We start from the raw sequence: 23,566 nt of genomic DNA, 5'->3' as shown, positions 1-23,566 counted from the left end.
CCTTTAGCCGATAGTCGGAGGATCAAAGATAAAATCACCGAATGGTGTGAAGACAGGGGTGGAATGATAAACGGTTCAAAACACGCGCTAGGACTAGTAATATACACATAAAAATGGAAAGCGCGTCTCTAAATCGCGTAGTCGCGTAATCTACTCCACAAAGTGCAAGAACTATCAATCAATACACATCCCAGCTACATTTAACACTTTACAAATTGCTTTATGATTCAGATTACTTTTCATATTGCTATATTTCCATAACATAACATCATCTTTCATGTACTCTAGTACCAATTCGTATTTTGTGAAGATATAATGCCTCTTCAGAAGTCCTTCTCTGAGACTAATCATTCAGGAAAAGAGAACCACGTATGTATACATTCTACTGACTGTGGAATTACACTACAAACATATGATCATTATATGAACTAAAATGGAAACTAATTGAATCACAGTCTCGACAGCCGTGGCAGAGGAATAAGAATTACCAGAACCAACAACAAAAGCCCAAAGTTCCCGTGAAACCATTAGCAGAGAAACCGCCGGTACCTGTTTCTACAACCACGAAGAATATACTTAGCAACTTTCAATATCGAGAACAACCTGGGAAGGGAGATGATTCGAAAGAGGTTATAAATTTAGTATCATCGGAGACGGATAGTAGAATTGCCACGCCTTCCAATAGGCGGCGGCAGGGTTCATCAAAAGATGAGAAGAGTTCTGTAGAAGAAGATGTCTTTCTTGACGATTCTACTTCGGCAGATGTACCTTCAACGCCCTCAATGGGGTTTGATCCCACACAGAATGCGGATTTCAGACGACCATTTAAAGCAGTATCACCTGACGATCGTATAATTTGGGATACGAATAAGGATAGTCAACAACTACCTGAACCAGAGAGCGGCAAATTGGGAAAGAGGAAGAGGGGCGATAATGATGTTGGCAGGGCACAGAGTTCTTCACCTATACTAGGTCATTCTTCGCAAGCAGATTCTTTTCCTAGGCCGGGGCCAGAAGTCGAGGTATGGATGAAATTGGGTCAGACTAAGGACATTAAGCTCTCGCGAATTATGGAAAACGCATCTCCGCAATCATCGAGGGAAGGAAATACACCTAGAGGATTGACTAGATCAAGAAGTCTTGGCAATCCATTGAAACCCAAGAGACACCAACCCAGCAGGATAGGAAACAGTAGAGATATCGATACGCCGGGTTTGATGAGGAGATTGCAGGAAGATTATAAGGCAAAGGAAATTTCTAGTGGTCCTTCCAGCTCATCACCTCTTCCCGATAAAGGTCATTTTCAATTTGAAGGACCAAGTTCTCCATTGGGTGGAAAAGGAACTGAGAAGAGGACATCGCCCTTAAAAAGGAGACTCGAGCCGCCCTCCTCACCAAGTACGAATGTTGAATCTCATGTTGCTTTACCGAGTCCAAAAAGACCTGCCACTGCCGAGTCAGATTATGGTTCCGATGATGGTCTAGACGAAATTGGTGGAATGATACTTTCAGCTATTGAATCACAATCGCAGGCTCCTTCAGCTTCAATGTCACGACCACTACCGCCGAAAACATATGAATCGCCAATTAAGCCCAGAGCTCACTCTACGTATAAACCCCAGATTGTATCCAGAAGTCCTGACCCGTCGAAAGCATTGGAGGACGACAGTAGCGACGAATTTGGTGAAGGTTTGGACGATGATGATTTCGATGCTGCATTTGCAGGATCAGCTCCGGTAGATGATGTGGAACTTCCACCTTCAAGGCCGAGAGGTGCAGCAGCTAGAAAGGAGGAGTCCGATGATGAATATGGCGACGATATAGACGATTCAGATTTTGCGGCCGCAGAGATAGCAGCAACGCAGTCACTAAAACAATCAACAAATAGCTTAATGCCTGTACGTCCAAGAAATTCATAGCAATATATTATTAATTCAATGCTAAGAAATGTCTAGTCTATGGAAAAAGTTCGCGCAATCCAAAGATATCTTGTCACCATGATAGATGATAATCAGTATGAAGGTGTTAATGGTAGAATGCAACCAGAAAAGGTAAATTCTTATGAACTCTTGCCATGATTTGGCTAACCACCCACGAGATACTCTATCTTCAACCTGAACGCTCAAAAATCAAAAGAATGGTGTGTCTCAGAGGCACCTGGATTGATACTCCTGTGACCACAAAGGCTTTTGTTCATATCATTGGCAAGTTTGATGCACAGGGAATTTGTGTCATAGATGATAACTCTGGCTTGATCATTCTTCACCCGGACCATCTTATCTCTGCGCTTGTAGTAGCGGATTCTTTCGGGTGTACTCGTCGTGCAGTTCTTCAAGATAGGGTCAAAGCCACTGGTGAAGCATCTCCAGCTATGCTTTATGGAACAATCCTTCATGAGATATTTCAAGCTGCAATGCTTGTCAATCGCTGGGATAGGATGTTTCTTGGCGAGCTTATTGATAAGCTTGCTCAAAGACATCTCGAAGACTTGTATGTTATCAAGGTTGAAATACCCCAGGCTGTAGAACATCTACATAGTAAAATGGGAGAATTACAAGCATGGGCAGAATTGTTTGTGTCGTCCCAACCAAAGGTATGTAAAGCAATCCATTTTCCGTACCGAATACTAACCTGGTTTATCAGCCTGGAGCTCTAGTAAAAGCTGGAAATGGTGATGCTGTGGCTATGTGCGTCAGTAATCTTCTCGATGTTGAGGAGCACGTTTGGTCTCCAATGTATGGTCTCAAAGGTAACATTGATGCTACGGTGCAAATCACAATGAGAGACGAAAAAGGGCAAAGAACTCTCACCGCACCCTTTGAGGTCAAGACCGGCAAGAATCCCAGTGTTGCCAACCGTGCACAAACAGCGCTTTACAATCTTCTCATATCTGATCGATATGATGTTGAGATTGCTTATGGGATTTTGTACTACATGGAAACTTCGGAGACCATTAGAATTCCTGCCATTCGTCATGAGCTTCGCCACATGATCATGCAGCGGAATGAGCTCGCGTGTTTTGTCCGTGAAAAAAATGCTCAACTTCCACCAATGCTCAAAAAGGAGAACATGTGTGGAAGATGTTATGCGAAGAATACCTGTTTCATTTATCACAAGCTGGCTGATGATGGAACTGGAGAGACAAGCGGTATGAAGGAGAAGTTTGATGAAGTAGTTAAGCATCTTACTCCAAAGCATAAAGAGTTCTTCCTCAAATGGGATGATCTTCTTACGAAAGAAGAGAAAGATTCCTTGAAGTTTCGTCGAGAACTATGGACTATGTTGAGCTCAGAGCGAGAGAAGCTTGGTCGATGTTTCTCGAACGTTATAATTGAGGAAGGATCGGCATATGAAGATCAGAACAATGAGAAGATCAATCGATATCGATACACCATGATCAAACCAAAAAATACCGCAGCTCCCGGGTTCTCCTTCATGGACTCTCAGATAATAGTAGGAGAGCCAATTGTTATCTCAGATGAAAAGGGCCATTTTGCTCTCGCCAAAGGTTACGTTACGAACGTACGCAAGAACAGGATTACAGTCGCTGTTGATCGACGTTTACACAATGCCCGCATTAGACAACCCGGATTCGATGAGATTAATAATCAGGTCTTTGCTAGTATCATGGAAGTCGCTGCTGAAGGATCTACACCAGCTGACTCTATTGGGAAAATCAAAGAGGATCCAATTCTTTATCGTCTCGATAAAGATGAATTCAGTAATGGTCTTGCTACCGTTCGGAATAACCTCATCCAGATCATGACCGAAGGTCCATTTGGATCACGCGAAATCCGAAGTCTAGTCGTTGATCTCAATCCTCCTCAGTTCAAACCGCATTCCACTCAGTATACACTCAAAGATCGGTCTTGTATCAATGTGGATCAACGCCGTGCTATCGAAAAAGTCATGTCCGCACAGGATTATGCTTTAGTACTTGGTATGCCTGGTACTGGAAAAACTACAACTATTGCTCATATCATCCGAGCTCTTGTTTCGCAAGGGAAATCCGTTCTCCTCACTTCTTACACTCATACAGCTGTAGACAATATCCTTCTGAAACTTCGCGATGACTCAATCCCGATCCTGCGTCTAGGCACTAAAGCTAAGATCCACCCCGATGTTCAAGAATTTGCCAAACTCGCTGTGGATCCTAAAGAAACCATGGAAGAAATTCGAAGTGTCTGGCATGGCACACCAATTATTGCCACGAGTTGCCTCGGTATCAACCATCCCATCTTCAACGAACGTACATTCGACTACTGCATAGTAGATGAAGCTTCTCAAATTACACTACCCGTCTGTGTTGGTCCCATTCGCCTCGCTCGCACATTCATCCTTGTGGGAGACCACAACCAACTCCCCCCCTTGGTTAAAGACGAAGAAGCCCGCAAAGGAGGTCTAGATATCTCTCTCTTCAAATATCTCTCCGACGCCCATCCTCAAAGCGTCGTCTACCTCGAACATCAATACCGCATGAATGCCGACGTAATGGCTCTCTCCAATACACTCATTTACAACGGTCGTCTTAAATGCGGTAGCACTTCTGTCGCTAATCGTAAGATAGTTATTCCCGATATGGACGCTTTGAAAGCAAATCATCACACACCCAGTAGTATCTTACACAGTACACAAAAATCCATTTGTCTCGAACCGAAAAAGGGAAGATGCTGGTTACGCGATCTCTTGGATCCGGATGTTACCGTAGCATTCGTTGATACTGATGGTCTCGGCGAAATAGCGCGGGAAAGTGAAAAGGGAAATCGAACTGTAAATGACGTAGAAGCCAGAATCGTAACACAACTTGTTACTTCTCTCATAGCAGTCGGTATCGATCCTACGGAGATAGGGGTCATGACGCATTACCGCTCCCAGTTAGCTTTACTTAAAGATAGTCTCCGTACCGCTAAAGGTGTGGAGATGCATACTGCAGATAGGTTTCAAGGGAGAGACAAGGAGGTCATTGTGTTGAGCTTAGTGAGAAGTAATGAGGGTGGAAATATTGGGGAGTTGTTGAAGGATTGGAGGAGGATTAATGTGGCTTTCACCAGAGCGAAGACGAAGTTGTTAGTTGTGGGTAGTAGAGGGACGCTAAAAGGGAAGGGGGAGAATGATGGAGGAGACAGAAAGGAAGAAATGGTGAGCAGATTTGTTAGGTTGATGGAGGAGAAGAAGTGGGTTTATGAGTTGAAGGAAGAGCAGTTGATGGGACATTGGTGGGAGGTGTCGGGGACTGCGACGCAGGGGAGTGTAGGATTGTCGCAGTGGGTTAAGGTAGAGAAGGATATGGGGAAGAGAAAGAAACTTGATTTGATGGATATCGAGGGAGACGAAGATGGAGACAAGGAAAACGCGCGAATGGGCGTGATGCCCACCAAAAAAGAACCGATGGCTGCGAAGAGCAGTAAAGGAAAACACCAGCCTAAGAGGATTAAAGGAGGTTTAGCGATGAATAATGGGAATATAAGGCAAGGAAGCGTTTTGATGGATTTGGTTAACAATATGTCATGATTCATTGGAATTGGGAATAGGAATTTGTAGGATCATTATGATTAGGTGTCTTAGGATGGGGATGGTCTTATGGTTCATGTTTTGGTCTTGAGCATAGCGTTGAGGTGGGAAACAATGTTTAGCATATCTTTTTGTGTGGATAGTGATGGTGGTGTTTGGGTATATTCATAGGGTAGAAGAGAGAACGGACTTGGTTTTTCTCATAGCATGTACGAGATGCGTCTGCATTGTTTGGTCAATATGATTTGATACCTTTTTTTTGTTTGCAAATAGGATTGAAGGGAAAGATAATTTGAAATACCTAGTTAATGTGGAAATCATGTTTGAATATTTGGGAATCAAAACTTCAAGGTTTCGATTCGTGAGTAATCTGTGATGATTTCGCTGTTTGTTAGTTTGTGAATGTAGTAGGTATTAGGTTTTTAAATATGATTTGTGCACTTGAAATCTGTCGAGGGAATAGAACTCTGAGTGTACAGCGCTAGTCTTGAGTTGGTATTGATTTTGGTGTTGGTTTTGATGTTGATGTTGATGTTGATGTTGATGTTGATGTTGATATTGATTATTGATGTTGATATTGATTATTGATGTTGATATTGATTATTGATGTGTTAATAACTAAAAGGTTTGCAACTTATACTTGAATATCTGGTGTTTGATATATATCGTACCCATGCCCTCTCGATTCTCTGGATTACTTTTGCTAGTGGGTAAATATTTAATAGTAAATTGAGTATTTTGATTTACTTCATAAAAAGTGAGTAATCGTTTAGCGGATCGAATAAGGATTTGTTTGAACTTTGGGGGTCTTTGATTTTCGTGGATGGATGGGCAAGAGGACTGAATATTCAAGTCTTCCTTGTTGCTTTAACAGATGAATTTTGCTCTAATAGATTACATGTACCTCGCTGCGGGAGTGCTATGTTAGTTCAACGTCGTGGTGCAAGAAAAGGCAAGTGGGGATCAGGAATTGTGTAAAGTAATCTTACATTCATTCATTCATTCATTCATTTCACACAAATCAACGAACGCTATTTCAAGATCCAAATCCTGCACAAGTTATAACTCCATCTAGGAGAAATTCAATTCTATATTTTTGTGATATTGCCATTCTGCATGTATATTCAGAAGTAAGTAGATCGTACACATAAAACTGCGAACCCTACTAACTCCCATAAGCGAACCCCTTTTCTTTTATCTTTCTGATTGATTGATTGATTTCATTTACATCCACCTTCAGTCTAGACTATATAGGACGGCTAGGCCTCTAGAGGCTCTAGCAGATAACCTTTTTATTCTACAAAATGGATATATACAATTTAGGAAAATGAAAACAAATACTGGGGAATAGTACCCGCTTATTATACATATTGGCATATAATAAGAAAATTGTGAAAATCAAGAAATTATAAGGAAATCAAAGCTCTTCCTTATTTTTCCTAATTATTTCTTTTTCATTCTCTTTTCCTCTCTCTTCTTCTACTATTATCCTTCCTCTATCTCGTCTTGTATAAGAGATCTGGCTAGATGCCATGCTCTTATGGCGATTTTGGTGATATTGATGAACTTTAATGGTTAATTCAATACCTACTTTTGTATGGAATAGAAACTGTATAGTAATCTTAGATAATGGTATATTCTTGAATATTTCTTTTCTCTTTGCTTTATATATAGAACAACTAATAAGGAGATATTGTGGAGCCTTAATATAATTACATATACATTTGTTATTAGAGAGTTTGAATCAATATAAATAAGATTTGATATATCCATAACCTAATTTGAGTTGAAAATATATGCTAACAGTGTTTCGCTTGGTTTTGCTTGATAGCTTAATCTTCGATCCTATTTTCCATAAAAATAGCTTTGAATAGATCAAAAAGAATTGATTTGATCTGAGTTTTGTATTGATTGAGAATAGAAAGCTATTGATCTGAATTATACTCTTTGATTATTATACCTAGAAGTCCAAAACTTGTTTGTTTGAGATAGAATATATTGTGGTTGCTTTCTTTGTTAGTTTATCTACTAGCTTATTTCCTTCTATTAAAAGTATATCCTAAAACCCAATTTTAGAGATACTTCAGCTCCTTTTGCTTTAATAATTTCCGCTGTTTTGATTACTCGAATCTGATAGGCCTATCCAGAGTGATCTAATGGTTTGTTTTTAAGTGATATAGATCAGCTTGGTTATCCGCATATATCTTGAATTGTTGTTAATATAGGCAATTGTGCTAGTATATTCAATAGCTCTAATAATTCTGTAAAGCTCTTTATTATATATTAGTTGATTGCTATTAATATCAATTATTATTGATATGAAATTCGATTGTTTGGTTATATTACGATTATACCTATATTTATATCTATTCCTTTTTCAGTAGAAAAGGCATTAGTATAAATATAGATAGTATTCTTATCTTTGTAATTGAAAACAATATTGTAAAGAATAGTAATATCTTCTTTTGATGAATTGCTAATATTAATTCTAAAGGGAGTTTCCTTTTTTTTATGGGGGGAAATTAAAGTGAATAATCTTTTCAAATGATTTATTTATTTATTTATTTATTTATAGTGATTAACGTCTAATATCTGACCTCCCAAGGGGTATTCTAGACGTACTAAGGAGCGGGCCTACGGGCCGCTAGCGTTCCAGCCGCTCATAGTAGTGTAATGTTAGCTAATCAGGGGCTTGTTGCCTCTGGTATTCCCCCGCTCAGTACCGCTCATGGCGATCCTGCGGCTGTTCTGTCTAAGGGTTTGTGGTCCTGTTTCAGAGGGCCTTGTTTGTATGCCATCCGGGTGTCGGCGGATGATCAGGTCGATCGCTGTCGATCGGGAGAGCGCTCGGAGCGCTTATGGCTGTTCGGTGCGGGTCTTAGGTTGATTGGGTGGAGAGCTCATCCTCGGGGTATTGGAGCAGGTTGGAATTCGCGTAGTTCGCGTAGTTTTGAGCATATCCTAGTATAGAATCTGGATCTAGCGAGAAGGTCAGTAAAGCTATATGTGTTCGCAGGATGCGGTTGACATATGCTATCGCGTCCCACTTCGGATCGAAGTCGATTTGGTGCAAGCGGCCAGTCGCCGCGCGTCTGATTATTTGATTGAACATTGAAGAAAATGCAGCTGGGTCCTTTCTCAATCACGCATTGTACAGGTGTTCGTGCTATTTTCGTGATTGAATCTGATGTGATAGGCTGCAAAGTCACCGTGTCCGGTCCGCATCGCTATGAGTCTGTGTAGTACCCCGCGAGGGAGCTTGAGGCTTTCCGGCTCCGAGGTATCATATACCGGTTTCCATGCATTGTACGTTTCGGAGATTCAGGCCCCTTTTTTCCTTCCACCATCTGCTCTCGGAACGCCGACATTTGGCACGTAGGACAGAGGCGGGAGCTGCTGACTGTGGGGAGGCAGGATGGGCCAGGGTCAAGCGGCCCCAGCCGTGCCCTGATCAGCGAGGCGATCGGCTGCCTCGTTGCCCTCAATCTCAGTATGCCCAGGGGACCACTTGATTACAATATCGTAGTGTTGCATCGCTTGATGGCACTTGTGGTATGCCCATTGAGAGGAGGCAGCAGCGCTTCTCGCATTCCCCAGATTACTGAGGTGCTATCAATGCATAACCATATTCGTCCCTGGTAGGGCGATCAATGATGCTCAGGAGGCGTTCTAGTCCCCGCCACGCGCCGATCGCCTCAGCGTCAAAAACATGCGACTGTTCGCGTACACGGCCGTAGCCGCTATCGATCTGTTGCTTGCCGCGGTAGATTGCAAAGCCGTACCCCACGCGGTGACCGTGTTCGTCGTATTGTTCAGACCCGTCTGAAAACACAGAGTAGTCTTCTTGGGGGATTAAGTCCCACCATTCCTTGAATGCTTTCGCGGCGTCCTCTTTGTCCATACCATTCGTTGGATCGGTGCGGCACTCGGGAGAGAAGTGAGGCCGTAAGAGTCTGGGGCGCTCGGTGGCAGGGATCGCCCGTCCCATTCTTTGCAGTTTTGTATTGGGATCTTTTCAAATGAAATAGGATTGAGATCCTGATTTATTGATTCTCTAATTCTATTAAGTTGGATTGATTTATATTGTTTTCTTTGAGGAGTAGGGATTATTTCCAAATCGGTTTGATATTGAGCTGATATTTCTTTTTCGATATTGATTGGATGGTTTGGCGAGAGTTTAGTTAAACAAAATGCATATTGCCTAATATTTGAATCTAATCGAATTTTTGAGGGCTTTAGGCCTGTTTCTACTTTTATTGGAAGGATTGGGGGTTATTTGAAGATTCCTAATATCTTTCGAAGAACTAGGTTTTGAAGCGATTGCATCATATTCTTGAAATAAGTTTGATCTCTCTACCAAATCATTGATTTGTAATTAGCTATACTGGTTATATATGCTATATATAATTGTCTAAGGGCTTTAGGATTAAGGCCCTTTTCGGTATTAGCTAATCAAACCATTCGATGGAAGGCATCTTTCACTTGTGTGATTCGAATATTAATATATTGATCGAATTTGAGGTTCGAATCGAATCATATTCCCAGTTATCTAATGAGAAATTAGGGTACAATTATTTCCAATTGGGTAGTGTGATTGGATATTTTTTTGTCAATTTGGATAATGAAAAGTGTATTAGCTTTGTTTTTGCTAAATCGAATTGGATTGTATTTCTAAAATTGAGTTTATAGATTTGTTTTATAACTCTCTCTAAAGTTTTGATATTCTTTTTCCATATAGATGAATATATAATTAAAGCAATATCATCTATATAGAAAAGAAACTTGATTGAATTAGATAAAAAGAGCTTCTTGATATATATAAGGAAAAGAATTGGAGAAATCGGATTGCCTTGTGATATTCTGGTTGAAATTGGCTTGAAAGATTCGATTTGATTATTAAAAGATAGTTTCAATTGTCTTTATTGAAAAAATGAGGTTATCCAGGCTATCAGATTTGTGGGCAGTTTTAGTTTCTTACAAATATCTAATAGTCGATTTCTCGAAATGTGATTGAATGCTTCCTTTATATTTATAAATAATATTGAGGTCTTTTTATTGGCTTATTTGTTTCTTTCGATTTCTATAGTCAATAAAAGTGCAGTATCGATTACTGATTTCTTTTAGTATTCTCCTATTTGATTCTTGTAAAGGAGATGGATTGTTTCCATTAAATATCCTAATTGTTGAACTAGAATCCTTTCGCTTATTTTACTCAGGTAATTTAAGAGTGTAATTACTCTATATGCTTTTGGAAGGGAATAATCTGGTTTGGAAGCTTTCTTCAGAATAGCTCCTGTGGCTTGTTTCCAACATTTCGGGTGATATCCTCTTTTATCTTTCTCTTCCTTTCTTTTTCTCTCTCAACGCTCTTGAGCATCTATATTCATATACATACCACCCCCCCCCAAAAAAACAAGAAAAAAAAAACAAAAACAAGAACAAGAATAAAAAGAAATAATCGCTACCTATCCAATATCCAATCCTCATTCCAAGCTCTATTATACACCCCTAAATATCTTCTCTAAAACCTATTCTTACAATTAATTATCCATCATCCATCAGATGAGAGATGAATGAACGAAACACTCAACCTCATAAATCCCAACCCCAAAAATCCCACAATCCATGAAAGAATTTCTCAGAATTTCTAAAAGTTTCAAAATATCCTATCCATCACCAATCCATACCCATACATCCACCTACCTCCCTACCTCCCCCCTTCCCCTTCCCCTCCTCCCCACCAAAAAAAAACTCAAACTCAAACCCAATCCCAATCCCAATCCCAAAAATCAAGACTCCAATCCCCTACAACCAATATACACAAGCCGTGCACGAACACACCTGATACTCATTTCGACCGCGATACCGAGTTCTGCTTCTGCTTCTGCTTCTGCTTCTTCATCGCTGGGTAAGTCGATATCTTTCTTGGCGTTCTGGATAGAATTTATTTCGGGTTCGGTTTCGGGGTTGGGGAGGAGGGGGGAAGTGGTGGATTTGCTGGTGGATTTAGATTTGGATGTTGATGTTGATCTGGGTGTGCGTGTAGTCTCCTGTGTTGATTACTTTTGATGCCGTGGGACTTGTGAGTCCTAATCCTACTATTCAATGCCATTCCATGAGTTAATGTTCCATTTCATTTCTCTTCCTCTTTCATCCCCCATACAATAAATCAAAAACTGCTTATCAAAAAATCCCTCCAACCCCCTCTTCCCTCCTCTTCCCCCCAGAAAAACAAGAAAACAAAAAAATACATACCACCCGCTCTCAAACTACATCTCCTCACCCTCTCACTCCCCGATTCAATCCCTCCACCACTCTCGGAAGCGCGATTGAATCTCTCCTGCGCGGAATCAGACGATGCAGTACCCCAGTAGAAGTAGAAGTAGATGGTTTGGGCGCGGCTGGAAGAGGTTTTCTTCTTCTGATAGTGACGAAGTTGAGGTGCGGTGTTGGGGAGGATAGGAGAATAGCTGGCGGAGTGAGAGTGAGAGGGAGAGGGAGAGGTGCGGTGGCATTTTCTTCGGAGAGGGGAGGGGGGTTATTTGGGGTTGTATTTGTGGTTGGAGGTTTAGGGTGAAGGATGAAGGATAAAGGATAGACCTTACGACCTCCTAAGATCCATGGGAGAGGTCAATAATCTGGAAGACATTTTTGACAGTGGGTGTTTGTGTTTGTGCACTATGTATCTCGAGTTGTGAATCTTGGGGGTTGAAAGTCGAGTTGAATTGGAAAGGAAAGTAGAGGATAATTGAAGATTCTGGAAAGATAGAATTTGATTAACAAGGGAGAAAAATCTCATTTTCTTTGGTGTGCGTGAAGGGCAAGTAGTGAATTGTGAAAAGATTTTTGCAGCTGAAATTGTTGGATGGAAGTAATATTGAATGAGTAAAATTGTATTAGTAACATCTTGAGAGAGATTGTGAGTATATTTCCTTCTCTAATGAGTCATTAGAGAAAGTAGCAACGACTTTTGTTCAAAAAAACGTGTTCCCATTCTGAAAGTTCCAATTTCTCTGCATCAAGCTGATAGATGAAGATAAATGGTCATCAACTCATTGCACCGCTAAAAGTCTAATCAATCAAAAAGGCCCAGCCAAGACAACTAGACATTCGGAATCCAAAGTACCCAAGTTGAACAATGGAAATCCGCAAAAAACCACACAAAGATACATACAAAGCAAAAAGCACACACAGTAGATAGAATATAATATAATCTTACTCGACGTAACATCCAAAGCTCCCTCCCCATACACGCTCCCCCTAATAAACAAACCGCACTAACCACCTTCCCCCTACACTCACCAAAGCCCACCTTCCCCCCCTCTTCCACCCCACAAGTACCCCTCAAAGTAATCTCATCACCATCCTTCAAAAACTTCCTCGTCTCCATCCCCACCAACCAAATATCCTTACTCCCACCCCACGCCATCTCCAACAAACTCCCCATCTCCTGATCGCCCTCCCCAGTAATCGTCCCACTACCCAACAGATCACCCGTCCTCATATTACATCCTCCACTACTATGATGCGCAAGCATTTGTTCAAAACTCCATATCAAATTCTTCGCATTCACTTTCCCAATCGTAGTTGTACTTCCATCTGGAGTCGTGAGATCAATCTCTAAATTAATATCAAGACCCGTATTATTACTCTCTTCTTTTAGATAATCCAACAATTCTCCCGATTTCGAGGCCTCCGTCTCTAATTTAGCGGTTCTGAAAGGCGCAATAGCGTCTTGAAGAACAACCCACGGACTGATACTTGTAGAGAAATTCTTTCCATTAAAGGGACCCAACGGGACATATTCCCAGTTCTGAATATCTCTTGCAGACCAATCATTCATGAGAACATATCCAAAGATATTTTCTCCGGCCTTGTTGACCTTAATAGGCTCTCCGAGTTCATTGCCCGTGCATAAGAAACATCCCAGCTCAAGCTCAATATCGAGTCTTCTAGAAGGTCCAAATACAGGTTTCTTAGGGCCAGGAGCCTTTGGATCGAGAATAATCTGGCCATTAGGACGTGTAATTTGCGTTCCGGAGACGACGACCGAGGAAGCCCGACCATGATATCCAATTGGAACATGTGTGTAATTTGGTTGTAATGCATTTTCCGCTCCCTAGACATATTCATCAGAATCCGTCATCAAAACCACTCTAATACGCCACAGGTGAACTCACTCTAAACATAGTTCCCGCATTCCTAGCATGATTGATACCAGCAAAAAAATCCGTATAATCCCCAATCCTCATCGGCAGATGATTCTTCCAATCTCCCTCCTTCAGCAAACACTCTTTTTGTACTTCTTCATTCTCTTTTAATAATTCCGGATATGGGGTATCCTCCTTAAAAACCTCTTGTATATATTTTCTAACTTCTCGATGAATGGGCTGACCTAATGCTGCAAACGCATTGAGGGTTGGTTCTTCGAAAACGGAGAGGTGGTCTTTGAATGAAGGGAGTTTCTGGAATCCAGACGATTTGGAAAAGGCGAGGAGATCTAACACATGGTCGCCGATACGAATAGCTGGACGGTGAGTAACCTGCGAATTGCGAGAGGTGATGATACCAAAGGGGATATTGAGGATGGAGAAATCGCTATGAGGAGGAATTCGAAGCCAAGACTTGAGAGGAGGCATGTTGACAATAGATAGCGAGGAATCTGTATACTAAAGAACTTGATGTGAAGTTAGAATTGACATTTGTTCATGAACGTGGAGAAGAAAGGGACAATAGCTGTAAGTAGAATGACAATTACATTTACAAGTTCTTCAATCCAAATTCAATAAACATCAACCGAAGCCGATAATTCTACAAGCCGACGTCAAGCTCAAGCTATTTCGTTCGAATGGAGGGGTAGTGCAAAGCTTCCACATTGTGGGGTCATCCATACATACATAGTCTTCGCGAATGAACATTTTGTGGAGCTGAAATTCGTCGCTCTGCCGCACGGTATTAATTCCGTCCTGAACCTCTCCATAAAAATTGTAGCATTTCCGCTGTCAGACATTAATGCTGGCCAAAGATCATGGCAGTGAGGTATCAGATGTGATTAGATTTGTATCATATGGTGTAATATGCAATTTTGAATCAAGATCCCAGTGGATTCAGTAATACGTCAACCCCGTCGAGACTGATCCACCTGTCAGTGGGATTCCGACATCTTAGTCTCAGACAATGATTCAAGGTCAATTGCTTGCACAGTGCTTGCCCTCCTACCCATAAGCTAGAATAGACTAATGTGCTTGATAATAACGTAAAAAGGATATGTAAACTACCAACGAGGCTGCGGTTTTTCAGCCCTATGTTCAAACCACCGAATATCAACAACCTCCGCAATATTTTGTCGCTTCAATATACACAGTAATACAGGCTCCTTATATTACAAACACCACCGTGAGCTTGATCAACCTTAAAACAAATCCCTTAACTGCCTAAACAATTCATCACCTTCTCCAAAAGCCGGACCAATACCTCCCACATCATCTCCCACTCCCGGTGTCCCATCCATCCCATTCCCAACTCCAACTCCATATCCATTATGTCCATTCCCCATTCCCAACGCCGCTTCAAATAGATGCGTCATCTCATAACTCATTTGATTTCCTGTCATCGGACTACTTCCTGATCCCGTACCCATTCCTTGACCAGGTCCATTTGTATCGTATCCTCCTCCCATTCCCGTGATTTCATGACCTGCCAATCCAGCCATTGCAAGTGCCGCACTACTATGTGCATCATCCGCTCCCAATGCACCGTTATGATGATTATTTGAAGTGGGAGACAGCCCAAGTCTTGGAGCTACTTGTTTTAGACTTTTGATTGTTTTCCAAAGACGTTTCGATACAAAAGATTTATTCGAGAAACCCTTCACTAAATCGAGTGCCATATAGAATTCATCGCGACAAATCGAGCTGAAAGTAACTGGAGCATGACAACTTGCTAGAAAAATGACCGCCAATGCTGAAATGAGGAAATAATTAAAGCAAACTTGTTGTACGCGGTAAATGTCCGTGGTTTGATTGAGATGTGTGAGGGCGCGAATTGTATCTTTCGCAAGTTCGACAACTATAGACGCATGTTGAATATGTTCTTGTATAGAAGATGCAGAGTGTAAGACAGGGCGATAAATCAGGATACGCATTTGATTGGCACGAAGGTAGAGAAGTATTTGTAGTCGATGGATTGCGCGAGAGGAGGCTTGAGGGGCAGCAGAAGTTGGGAGTTGTAATTGAGGTGGTATCGTTTTTTGCCATTGTGTGATCTGGTAGTCTAGATAACTTAACTCCTCGGTGATTATATTCGTTGAGGGTGTTGGGGAGAAGGAGCAGATCGATTTCCAAACTTTAGAACCTATTCTTGAATATGATATCATAACGTGTAGATAAGGGACCGAATTATCCTAAAAGAGTTAGCTGAGTCGTCAGGTAAATTTAGAAAATTACACACAGGTTCTGGTAAAGAGGGATCGATATCTGAATCTTGTATAGCAAAAGGCATGCCTGTACCGAAACTCCACCTTCGATCAAGTACATAGATTGACCAGAACAGTTTGGTAACAGCAACCCGTTCTCGTTCATCAGTCACAACTTTGAAAAAAGAATCACGTCTATGCAGACCCAACTCAATTGACATTCGTACGACTTGTCCAATTATGCGCCAGGCCAATGCTTCTTCATCACAGTGGAAATGGAATATTGCCTAAGATTTATGTTAGTTTGTTGCTAAAAAGTACATTTGTCTCTCAGTTCGCAGAAAAGAAGAAAGGGGAACGAATTAGAATTTGAAGGCAGAACAGGACTTTGAATCTTTTGCGAAAGATTGATGATGGATCTGTTTGAAACCCAACAGTAGAAGAAAGTGTAAAGTCTGACGCAGAAACGAAAAGTACAATCGCGGCATGGGTAATTAATTTGAGAGAGCTAAGGGACAAAACGTCGAATCACGGCTCTGACGCATGATATGTACACCAATCAGAGGGTCCACAAGTAGAGACGGAACGAAACAAGATTATTCTGAACAAGTCATCTCAGTCAACAAAAACAAAAGGGCCTTTGGTGTAATTGGTTAACACGCTGTGTTTCCTTTCCAGGTGAAAGTGTTCCTTCCAGAGAAGCGGGTTCGAATCCTGCGAGGTCCAAATCTTTTATTTTTTTTGAATTTCTTTTGCTCTCTTCCTGGCTTATGTTGCAAAGCCCATCTTTTCTTTACGTTGATCTTCAATTTTCATTCTGGGGACAGCCGAATAGACAGCACCACCTCTAATGAGAAGAGGTTTTTGTGGTTCTTCGCTTATCCTCAATAATGAGGAACCACAAATGTGATGGAGTCCATAAGGGATGAGAACTCATAACAGAGCCGCATACTCTGGAATCCATGACAGTCGGCACTAACACGACTATGATCTGCATATTTTAATGACCAACGATTGAATGAATCAAATAGAGCTTGTGATTTAACGCTGGAGTCGCAAACTGCTGACTGGATGTGGCATTATGTGGGCTAATTCCTTCCAAGTAGCAAGCATTATTCCGACTTTGATTTCCTGGGCCAGAAGCAGATATCGAATGGGGGTTTTTTTTCCGACCTCCAATTCAACCAAGCACAGCAAGATATCATTGCTGTGGCCTTTGGGATCTGTAACACCAATAACGGTATAGGTTACGTGTTTTTAGAAGCCAATGAAAAATGCAATGATTGATCCAGTCCAGGGATAAATGACGAGGCCTTGCAAGTGAATAATAAAGCACGATATCCCTGATGTTCATGTGAGATGTAGAAGTAGGTTTGGTCCCTTACGAAGTCAATGATCGTTTTGAGATTTTTACCTGAGCCAACGTGTCAAGGTTTTGCAGTTTCTTCCATCCTTCGTGAGCTCCAAATTCAGCGATAGGTTTTTGTGCTTCAACTATCATCTGATCGATCTATAATCGGATTTCTAATATGAAAATCATACCAGTGCAACAATAAATCAAATACGCCTTGTAGTTTAATGGTAAAACCTGCCATGCTCTTAATTGAGCGGAAGCAAGATGTGGTTGTTCGATTCCTCAACGGTAACTTTCTTTTTTTTAACATTTTCCTCATTGTGGTGGCCTTCCTCTCCAGATATCCTTCTACAGCTGTGTACCTCTTTCATGCCATATAAAGTTGAATGTCCATAATGCCAACCACATGTGCTCGGCATCCCACATTAGTCCCACTTGGCCAAATGTAGCATTATAAGTTGAAATTATTTTCACCTACTCAAATGGCAACAGTAACTCATGAGTCTCGAAACGACCACCACCCAGCTTGGGGAAACAAGAGAAACTTTTCTCAAATCCTTACTCACTAGAGTATGTGATTTCCTTTAACCTCCACATTATTCAAGCAAACACAACATACAAAAATAAACAAGGGGCAAGAAACAAAATTCCATAACTCACCACAAGTACCAAGAATGGCAAGCTTTTAACCTCCACAAATTCATCATGCAATGCACGATCCGCAGGCTCCCTAACACTCTCGAATAATCTGAAGGCCAAGTCACTTTGCCCACTTCCCTCTGTGATCATTGAGATAGCCATGATAGTCTTCAACATACAAGATTTGATATCATTAATACCTTGAGGATTATTGGATGTGGCAAGGCCATTCCTCACCGCGGCATCAATGAATTCAAAGAGGTTGGAACCATAAGTGATTAATTCCTCTATATCCACAACAGGATACATCAGACCCATCTCTTCTTCATATACCCTACACAGTCGAATCATTTCTTCTCGATTTACGCTTCTCAATGGATCTGGAGCTCGAACACCATTCATATTGATGGATGGCAATGCTCTTGGTCGTAATGGAGGTGGTGACGGTACCGGAGTCGGATCCTGAGTAGCGATGCCTTCTTCTGCCAATGATTGATATCCCATATTATGAAGTGTGTTTTTAGCCACATCTAGACCAAAAGCGGAACTGGTCGGTCCCCGAAATGAAGGATGCCTAGGTATAGGTTTATGATGAAAACTCAAGGGAGAAAGTCCTTGCACTGCGGATTGTTGCGATATCGACAATGATCTTTCTGATGATGCGCCATAGGATATGCTTCCATCACCACCCCCACCGCTGCCACCTTGGCGCATGGCATTTATTGTCGAATATAGATTGTCCACTTGTTCTTGTAATAGGGAAATTTGTGAATTCATTCGACGAAACTCCTCCGATTCCTTGAAGCCATTGGTACAACAATTCGGGGCATATTGACATTCGAGGTTGAGGTTTCCGCATCTTTGACATGGTGTATTTCCATTACATTTGATTTTCCTTCGTTTGCATTCGTTACTATGTCAGTATATGAATTAGTATCATGCAATGGAAATTCCGTCCTCAAATTACCCAATGTGTAAGGTTGTCTGCAGGTAGAGTCGGGTTTCGGTCCCCCCTTCGGATTTCCTCGGGCGCATTTCCATCAAAGCAACCAAGAAGCAATTGAACCTCAAGCAGGATGCAAAGCAACCACATCAAGACATGCACATGCACACAAAGATAAAACAAGAAAGGAAAGGAAAGAAAAGGTAACGTACCAAGCAATAGATATATATCTATTTCTTTTTGCCCTTGTATGTGGAGTGCCTTCCTTATTTCCATTCAACGTTGCGTCGCCTCCCTCACCCGAATCATTTTTTCTCTTCTTTCCGCTCTGAGCCCCAGTATCCGCGGGTGATTCCGAAGACTGTAGTTGCTGTTGCTGTTGTTGACCATTCATATTATCAAAGACCGGGATGGCAATGGGAGACTCTGCGATATAATTTAGATCATTAACTTGTGATTCAAGTATGTTCATTATCACATTGAAAGTCGGGAGGAGGAATATATGTCTTTGCGCATTTGGCCGGAGATGTTGGAAGTAGTTTTTATTAAGTTTTTAGTTGAGTCGACGAGGTTTTTTTTAGAAAGGTTATTTGACTGGGACTTGTTAGAAAATGGCAATCCAGTCCAGTTCGATAGTCACTTTCTAACAAATGAGAGTTGACGGATTTCCCTTGACCGGATTTTTTATCGTATGCGGGGAAATTTAGTGTAGAGAGAGGGAAGAAGTTATGAACCAACAAGACAAGGCAGACAAGGATAATTGGTAGGACGTACTTGGTAAGGGAAGGAGAGGAAAGGGAAGGGAAGGGAATGATGGAAGATTATGTTACACGTGATGTTTAAGATGGAGAATATGAGAATGGGTGAGACAATCTCAAATGATATACATTTACATCTATATCTATATCTATATCTATATCTATATCTATATCTATATCTATATCTCTATATATACACATATACATCTACATACATCTACACCCCATCGTCAAACATATACCTACACATCAATTAATATCAACATCAACATCAACTTCAACTTCCCCTTCTCATTCCTATTCCTACAAATCCCCTTTCTCGAGTCAAAGAGGTCAACCAAGGCTACGAGATACGATAGTACAAGAGCACGGCAGCTACCATATCCCTTGAACAAAGACAAAAGAAAGAACCAAGCTACTCGACCTATTGATAATAGATCCGGAGAACTCCTCGTCACTATACTTTGTCAATACAGTACCTAGGTACTTTGTATAAACTACCGAGACTTCATCTACCAATTCATCTACCAACTCATCTACCAACTCATCTACCGAGTACTCAAATCCAATACTTGACACCTCGAATGATCACTCGGAGAATACCCATCCATCATCGTGATCTTATCCGAAGCGGTGAACATTGCGAGTTTCAGTGGGCTGTGGGCTGTGGGCTGTGGGCTGTGGGCTCAGAATGTGGGTACTGACTATCGCCAGGTACCTCCCCTCTTCCTACGTACAGGTAATTGTTTATTTCTCAGCTTCCCGAGTGTCCTTGACAAACCCATCACCAATATGTATTGAGCAGTATGATGATCATTATTTAAGTACTATCTTAATAATTGATCCCCTATAAGATCTTCCCCAAGCTTTCAATGGCTTCATTGTAGAAATTCAAAAATCATGGTCTAATTTGATGAGAACGTCAAAGCATTCACATATTCACGTACTGCTGGAAATTTGGAATCATGCCTTTCATACTACTCCAGAGTACTACTCGAGATCTGCTTATCCAACTCTCATTCTGTAGACAGAATCATGAACTTGTCTTGTAATCTTACAAAGTAGACATCAATACAACTCCATCGCACACAAGATCATCAAATGTCCAATTATACACAGACAGAAACGTCTGAGTTTCCATCCATCTCCCCTCCAAACCATGAATTCATAGATCAGCAATCCCATAACCGATATCCCTGCTACGTGCACGTCCCTACTATATGCACGTTCTTTATTATTAAAATAAAAATCAATTTAAATTTCAAAAATCAATAAAATAAAATAAAATTTAGTTTGAGGATTGAATAATATTATTTATTTTAATTTTTCAAAATTTTAAATTATTAAAATAGAAACCAATTAAATAATAAAATAAAAAGAATATATAATTTTAAAATATAAATTTTCAATAAAGAATATATTAAAGTTTGTTTATAAAATTAGAAAATATTTTAATAGATTCTTTGATATTAATATTCTTATAAAGAAATCAAAAAAATCAAAAAAGTAATAAGAATTGAGTTTAATATAGATTATTGAATTTTCTAATTATTTTTATTGTTTTAAAAAAAACTTAAAAATGAATTTTGAAATGAATTTAAATTTTATATTTAATACTAAAGCTTCGAATATTATAATCTTTTTGAAATAAATTTTATTGAATATTAAAATATATAAATTATATATCAATTAAAAGAAATCCTTTAAATAAATCTTTTATTTTAAAATTATATTTTGAAATTATATAAATCTTAGTTTTATGATATATAATGAAATTCTGATTATGAAATTATTATTATAATATGAAAAATCTCAAGAAGAAAGCTTTTATAATCTAAAATATTATTAAATTAATTTTTAAAAAAGGAAATCTAAATAGAAATCATTTTGATATCAATAAATCCTAAAAATTAAAATATTTAAATCGTTTATTAAATCAAAAATCAATTAATATAACTTTTTTCTTTAATATTAAAATGAAACATATTTAACTAAAAATTATTAAAATCAAATTTTCAATAATAATCCATAAAAGCTTATATTCTAATTAATATTATATTAAACTAAATTTTTAATACTTATTTTTAAATCTTTAATTAAATATAATATTAATAAATTATAGATTTTAATATATTTATATTTATTTTGAAAGTTATTATCATTATATGATTCAAAAATAAAATCAAATATTATAAATTCATTATTTATTAATATTAATTCTTATAAATTTTCTTTTCGAAAACTATCAGAATTTCAATAAAAAAGTTTAATCTTTTCTATTACTTTATATTTGTCACGCGCCAACTACATGATCTGTAGTTGCCTTCATGTCTCAGGCACAGAATACTAACACGCCCTACTTCCTATAAATAGGGCTTTACTCTTTCATAGCTCTTCTACCCTTATAGTATAATATAAGTCTTTATCTGTATCATAATAATTTGTATCATTATCAAATAAGCTATCACAGCTTTATTTCCCATTTTATTTCCAAAGCCCTATCGATACTTTGTTCTGATTGTATTGATTACATTTACTATTAATCTATTATATACTCTATTATTAATATTTTGAATTTCAAAAAATATTAAAAATGAATGAATAAGTATTTATACTAGAAGTATCTACATCTAATCTATCTCCACAATTCCTTTTCTTGAATTATATTCTCAACTTCGTCGAAACTAATATCTTTTTCTTTATAAATCTATTTAATAATCTAAATACTATATACTTTATTATTATTCAAGCTATATTTGAATCGATCGAATCGATTGCAGGCTTATTATAAGCTCAAGCTGTTGCTGCTCAAACCCAAATTACTAATACTCAATCAAAGATTGTTGAATTGAAAAATATAATTGAGATATTGAAAATTGTTATTTACAATAATTTATAAGCTTTACCTTATTACAAATATCTCGCTATCCCTGAAAAGTTTAGTAATAATAAGCAAGATATTGTAAAGTATTAAAATTAATATACGATTTTTTATAATGCAATTAATTATTGTTTAATTACAAATTACAAAAATAATCAGAGTTTCAGAAAATCATATTTCTTGTTAGTCTACTTTCTAGTTTTATTTATACAAATAATCAGATATATTTTGATATAATCACAAACAATATATATAATTCCAATCTTTAGCCCTTTAGATAATATATTATAACAGATATCTAGCATGAATTAAACAAATAATATCAAACTCTAGATCTTTTATACAAAGTTTTTATAAATTATAATAAATATAAAATAAAGAAGATTCTATTTAATAACTTTATTACTGAATTCAAACAGTTCATTATCAAATACAAGAAAACTACTAAATAACAAATCGCTAATCTTAAACTCAAAGTCTTACAAAAACTAATCGATATTTCAGTTAACTATTCTAATAAACCTTCTATTGTCAATATCGATATATGAATAGTTTAATAATAAAGTATTTATAATAATTTAGAGGAGAAGATTTATCTTGATAATCAATATAAAAACCAAAATATCAACTTTAATAATCAAAAAAACCCAATGAAAAGAAGTTTGCTATTATTGTTATAATATCTATATCTAATCTCTCTAGAAATCCTATACAACTGGATATTGCTTGTTAAAGCTAGTAACCCTTATTATGTTACAATAAAGAACAATATCTAGATCTTGGCCTTTATTTTTATTACAAAAAACCCGATTATATCAAATTCAATTGCAAAGAAAAGCGATATAACAATACAAAATATAATACTAATTCAGGAATTATACAATACCTCGATTATCCCCTTATTATAAACTAATATATTCCAAATATCTATTGTTTTTCTATTACTGATTATTATTACAATTCTAGATCCTATTGTAATGCTTATAGCTCTATTTATCAGAATATATTCCTGCCTGCTAATCGTTTCCCAATTGCTATAGTATCATTTCGATACACCTCTCCAGTC

General features: G+C 38.7%; 3 protein-coding genes across 3 annotated transcripts; 1 reads left to right on the top strand and 2 right to left on the bottom strand.

The window, feature by feature from the left end:
• Window positions 1–315: 315 nt before the first annotated feature.
• Window positions 316–5,511, top strand: EAF02_012161 (uncharacterized protein; the record flags this gene model as incomplete). Its single annotated transcript, XM_038908209.1, has 5 exons — window positions 316–369; window positions 456–1,898; window positions 1,956–2,051; window positions 2,099–2,593; window positions 2,644–5,511. The coding sequence occupies 5 exons, from the start codon at window positions 316–318 to the stop codon at window positions 5,509–5,511; spliced, it is 4,956 nt and encodes a 1,651-aa protein (XP_038751992.1).
• Window positions 5,512–12,726: 7,215 nt separating this feature from the next.
• On the bottom strand, window positions 12,727–14,150 carry EAF02_012160 (uncharacterized protein; the record flags this gene model as incomplete). The annotated part of the gene is made up of 3 exons (XM_038908208.1): window positions 12,727–12,771; window positions 12,824–13,630; window positions 13,692–14,150. 3 exons carry the CDS (start codon window positions 14,148–14,150, stop codon window positions 12,727–12,729), a joined length of 1,311 nt encoding a protein of 436 aa, XP_038751991.1.
• Window positions 14,151–14,923: 773 nt separating this feature from the next.
• Window positions 14,924–19,333, bottom strand: EAF02_012159 (uncharacterized protein; the record flags this gene model as incomplete). Its single annotated transcript, XM_038908207.1, has 4 exons — window positions 14,924–15,913; window positions 15,961–16,212; window positions 17,940–18,831; window positions 19,074–19,333. 4 exons carry the CDS (start codon window positions 19,331–19,333, stop codon window positions 14,924–14,926), a joined length of 2,394 nt encoding a protein of 797 aa, XP_038751990.1.
• Window positions 19,334–23,566: the final 4,233 nt, after the last annotated feature.

This window comes from Botrytis sinoallii (assembly GCF_014898435.1).
Source record: "Botrytis sinoallii strain Bc 23 chromosome Unknown BSIN_043, whole genome shotgun sequence".
Classification (NCBI taxonomy): Eukaryota; Fungi; Ascomycota; class Leotiomycetes; order Helotiales; family Sclerotiniaceae; genus Botrytis; species Botrytis sinoallii.
Note: the sequence above shows the minus strand (reverse complement) of the source record. Positions and strands in the feature narration are given on the sequence as shown.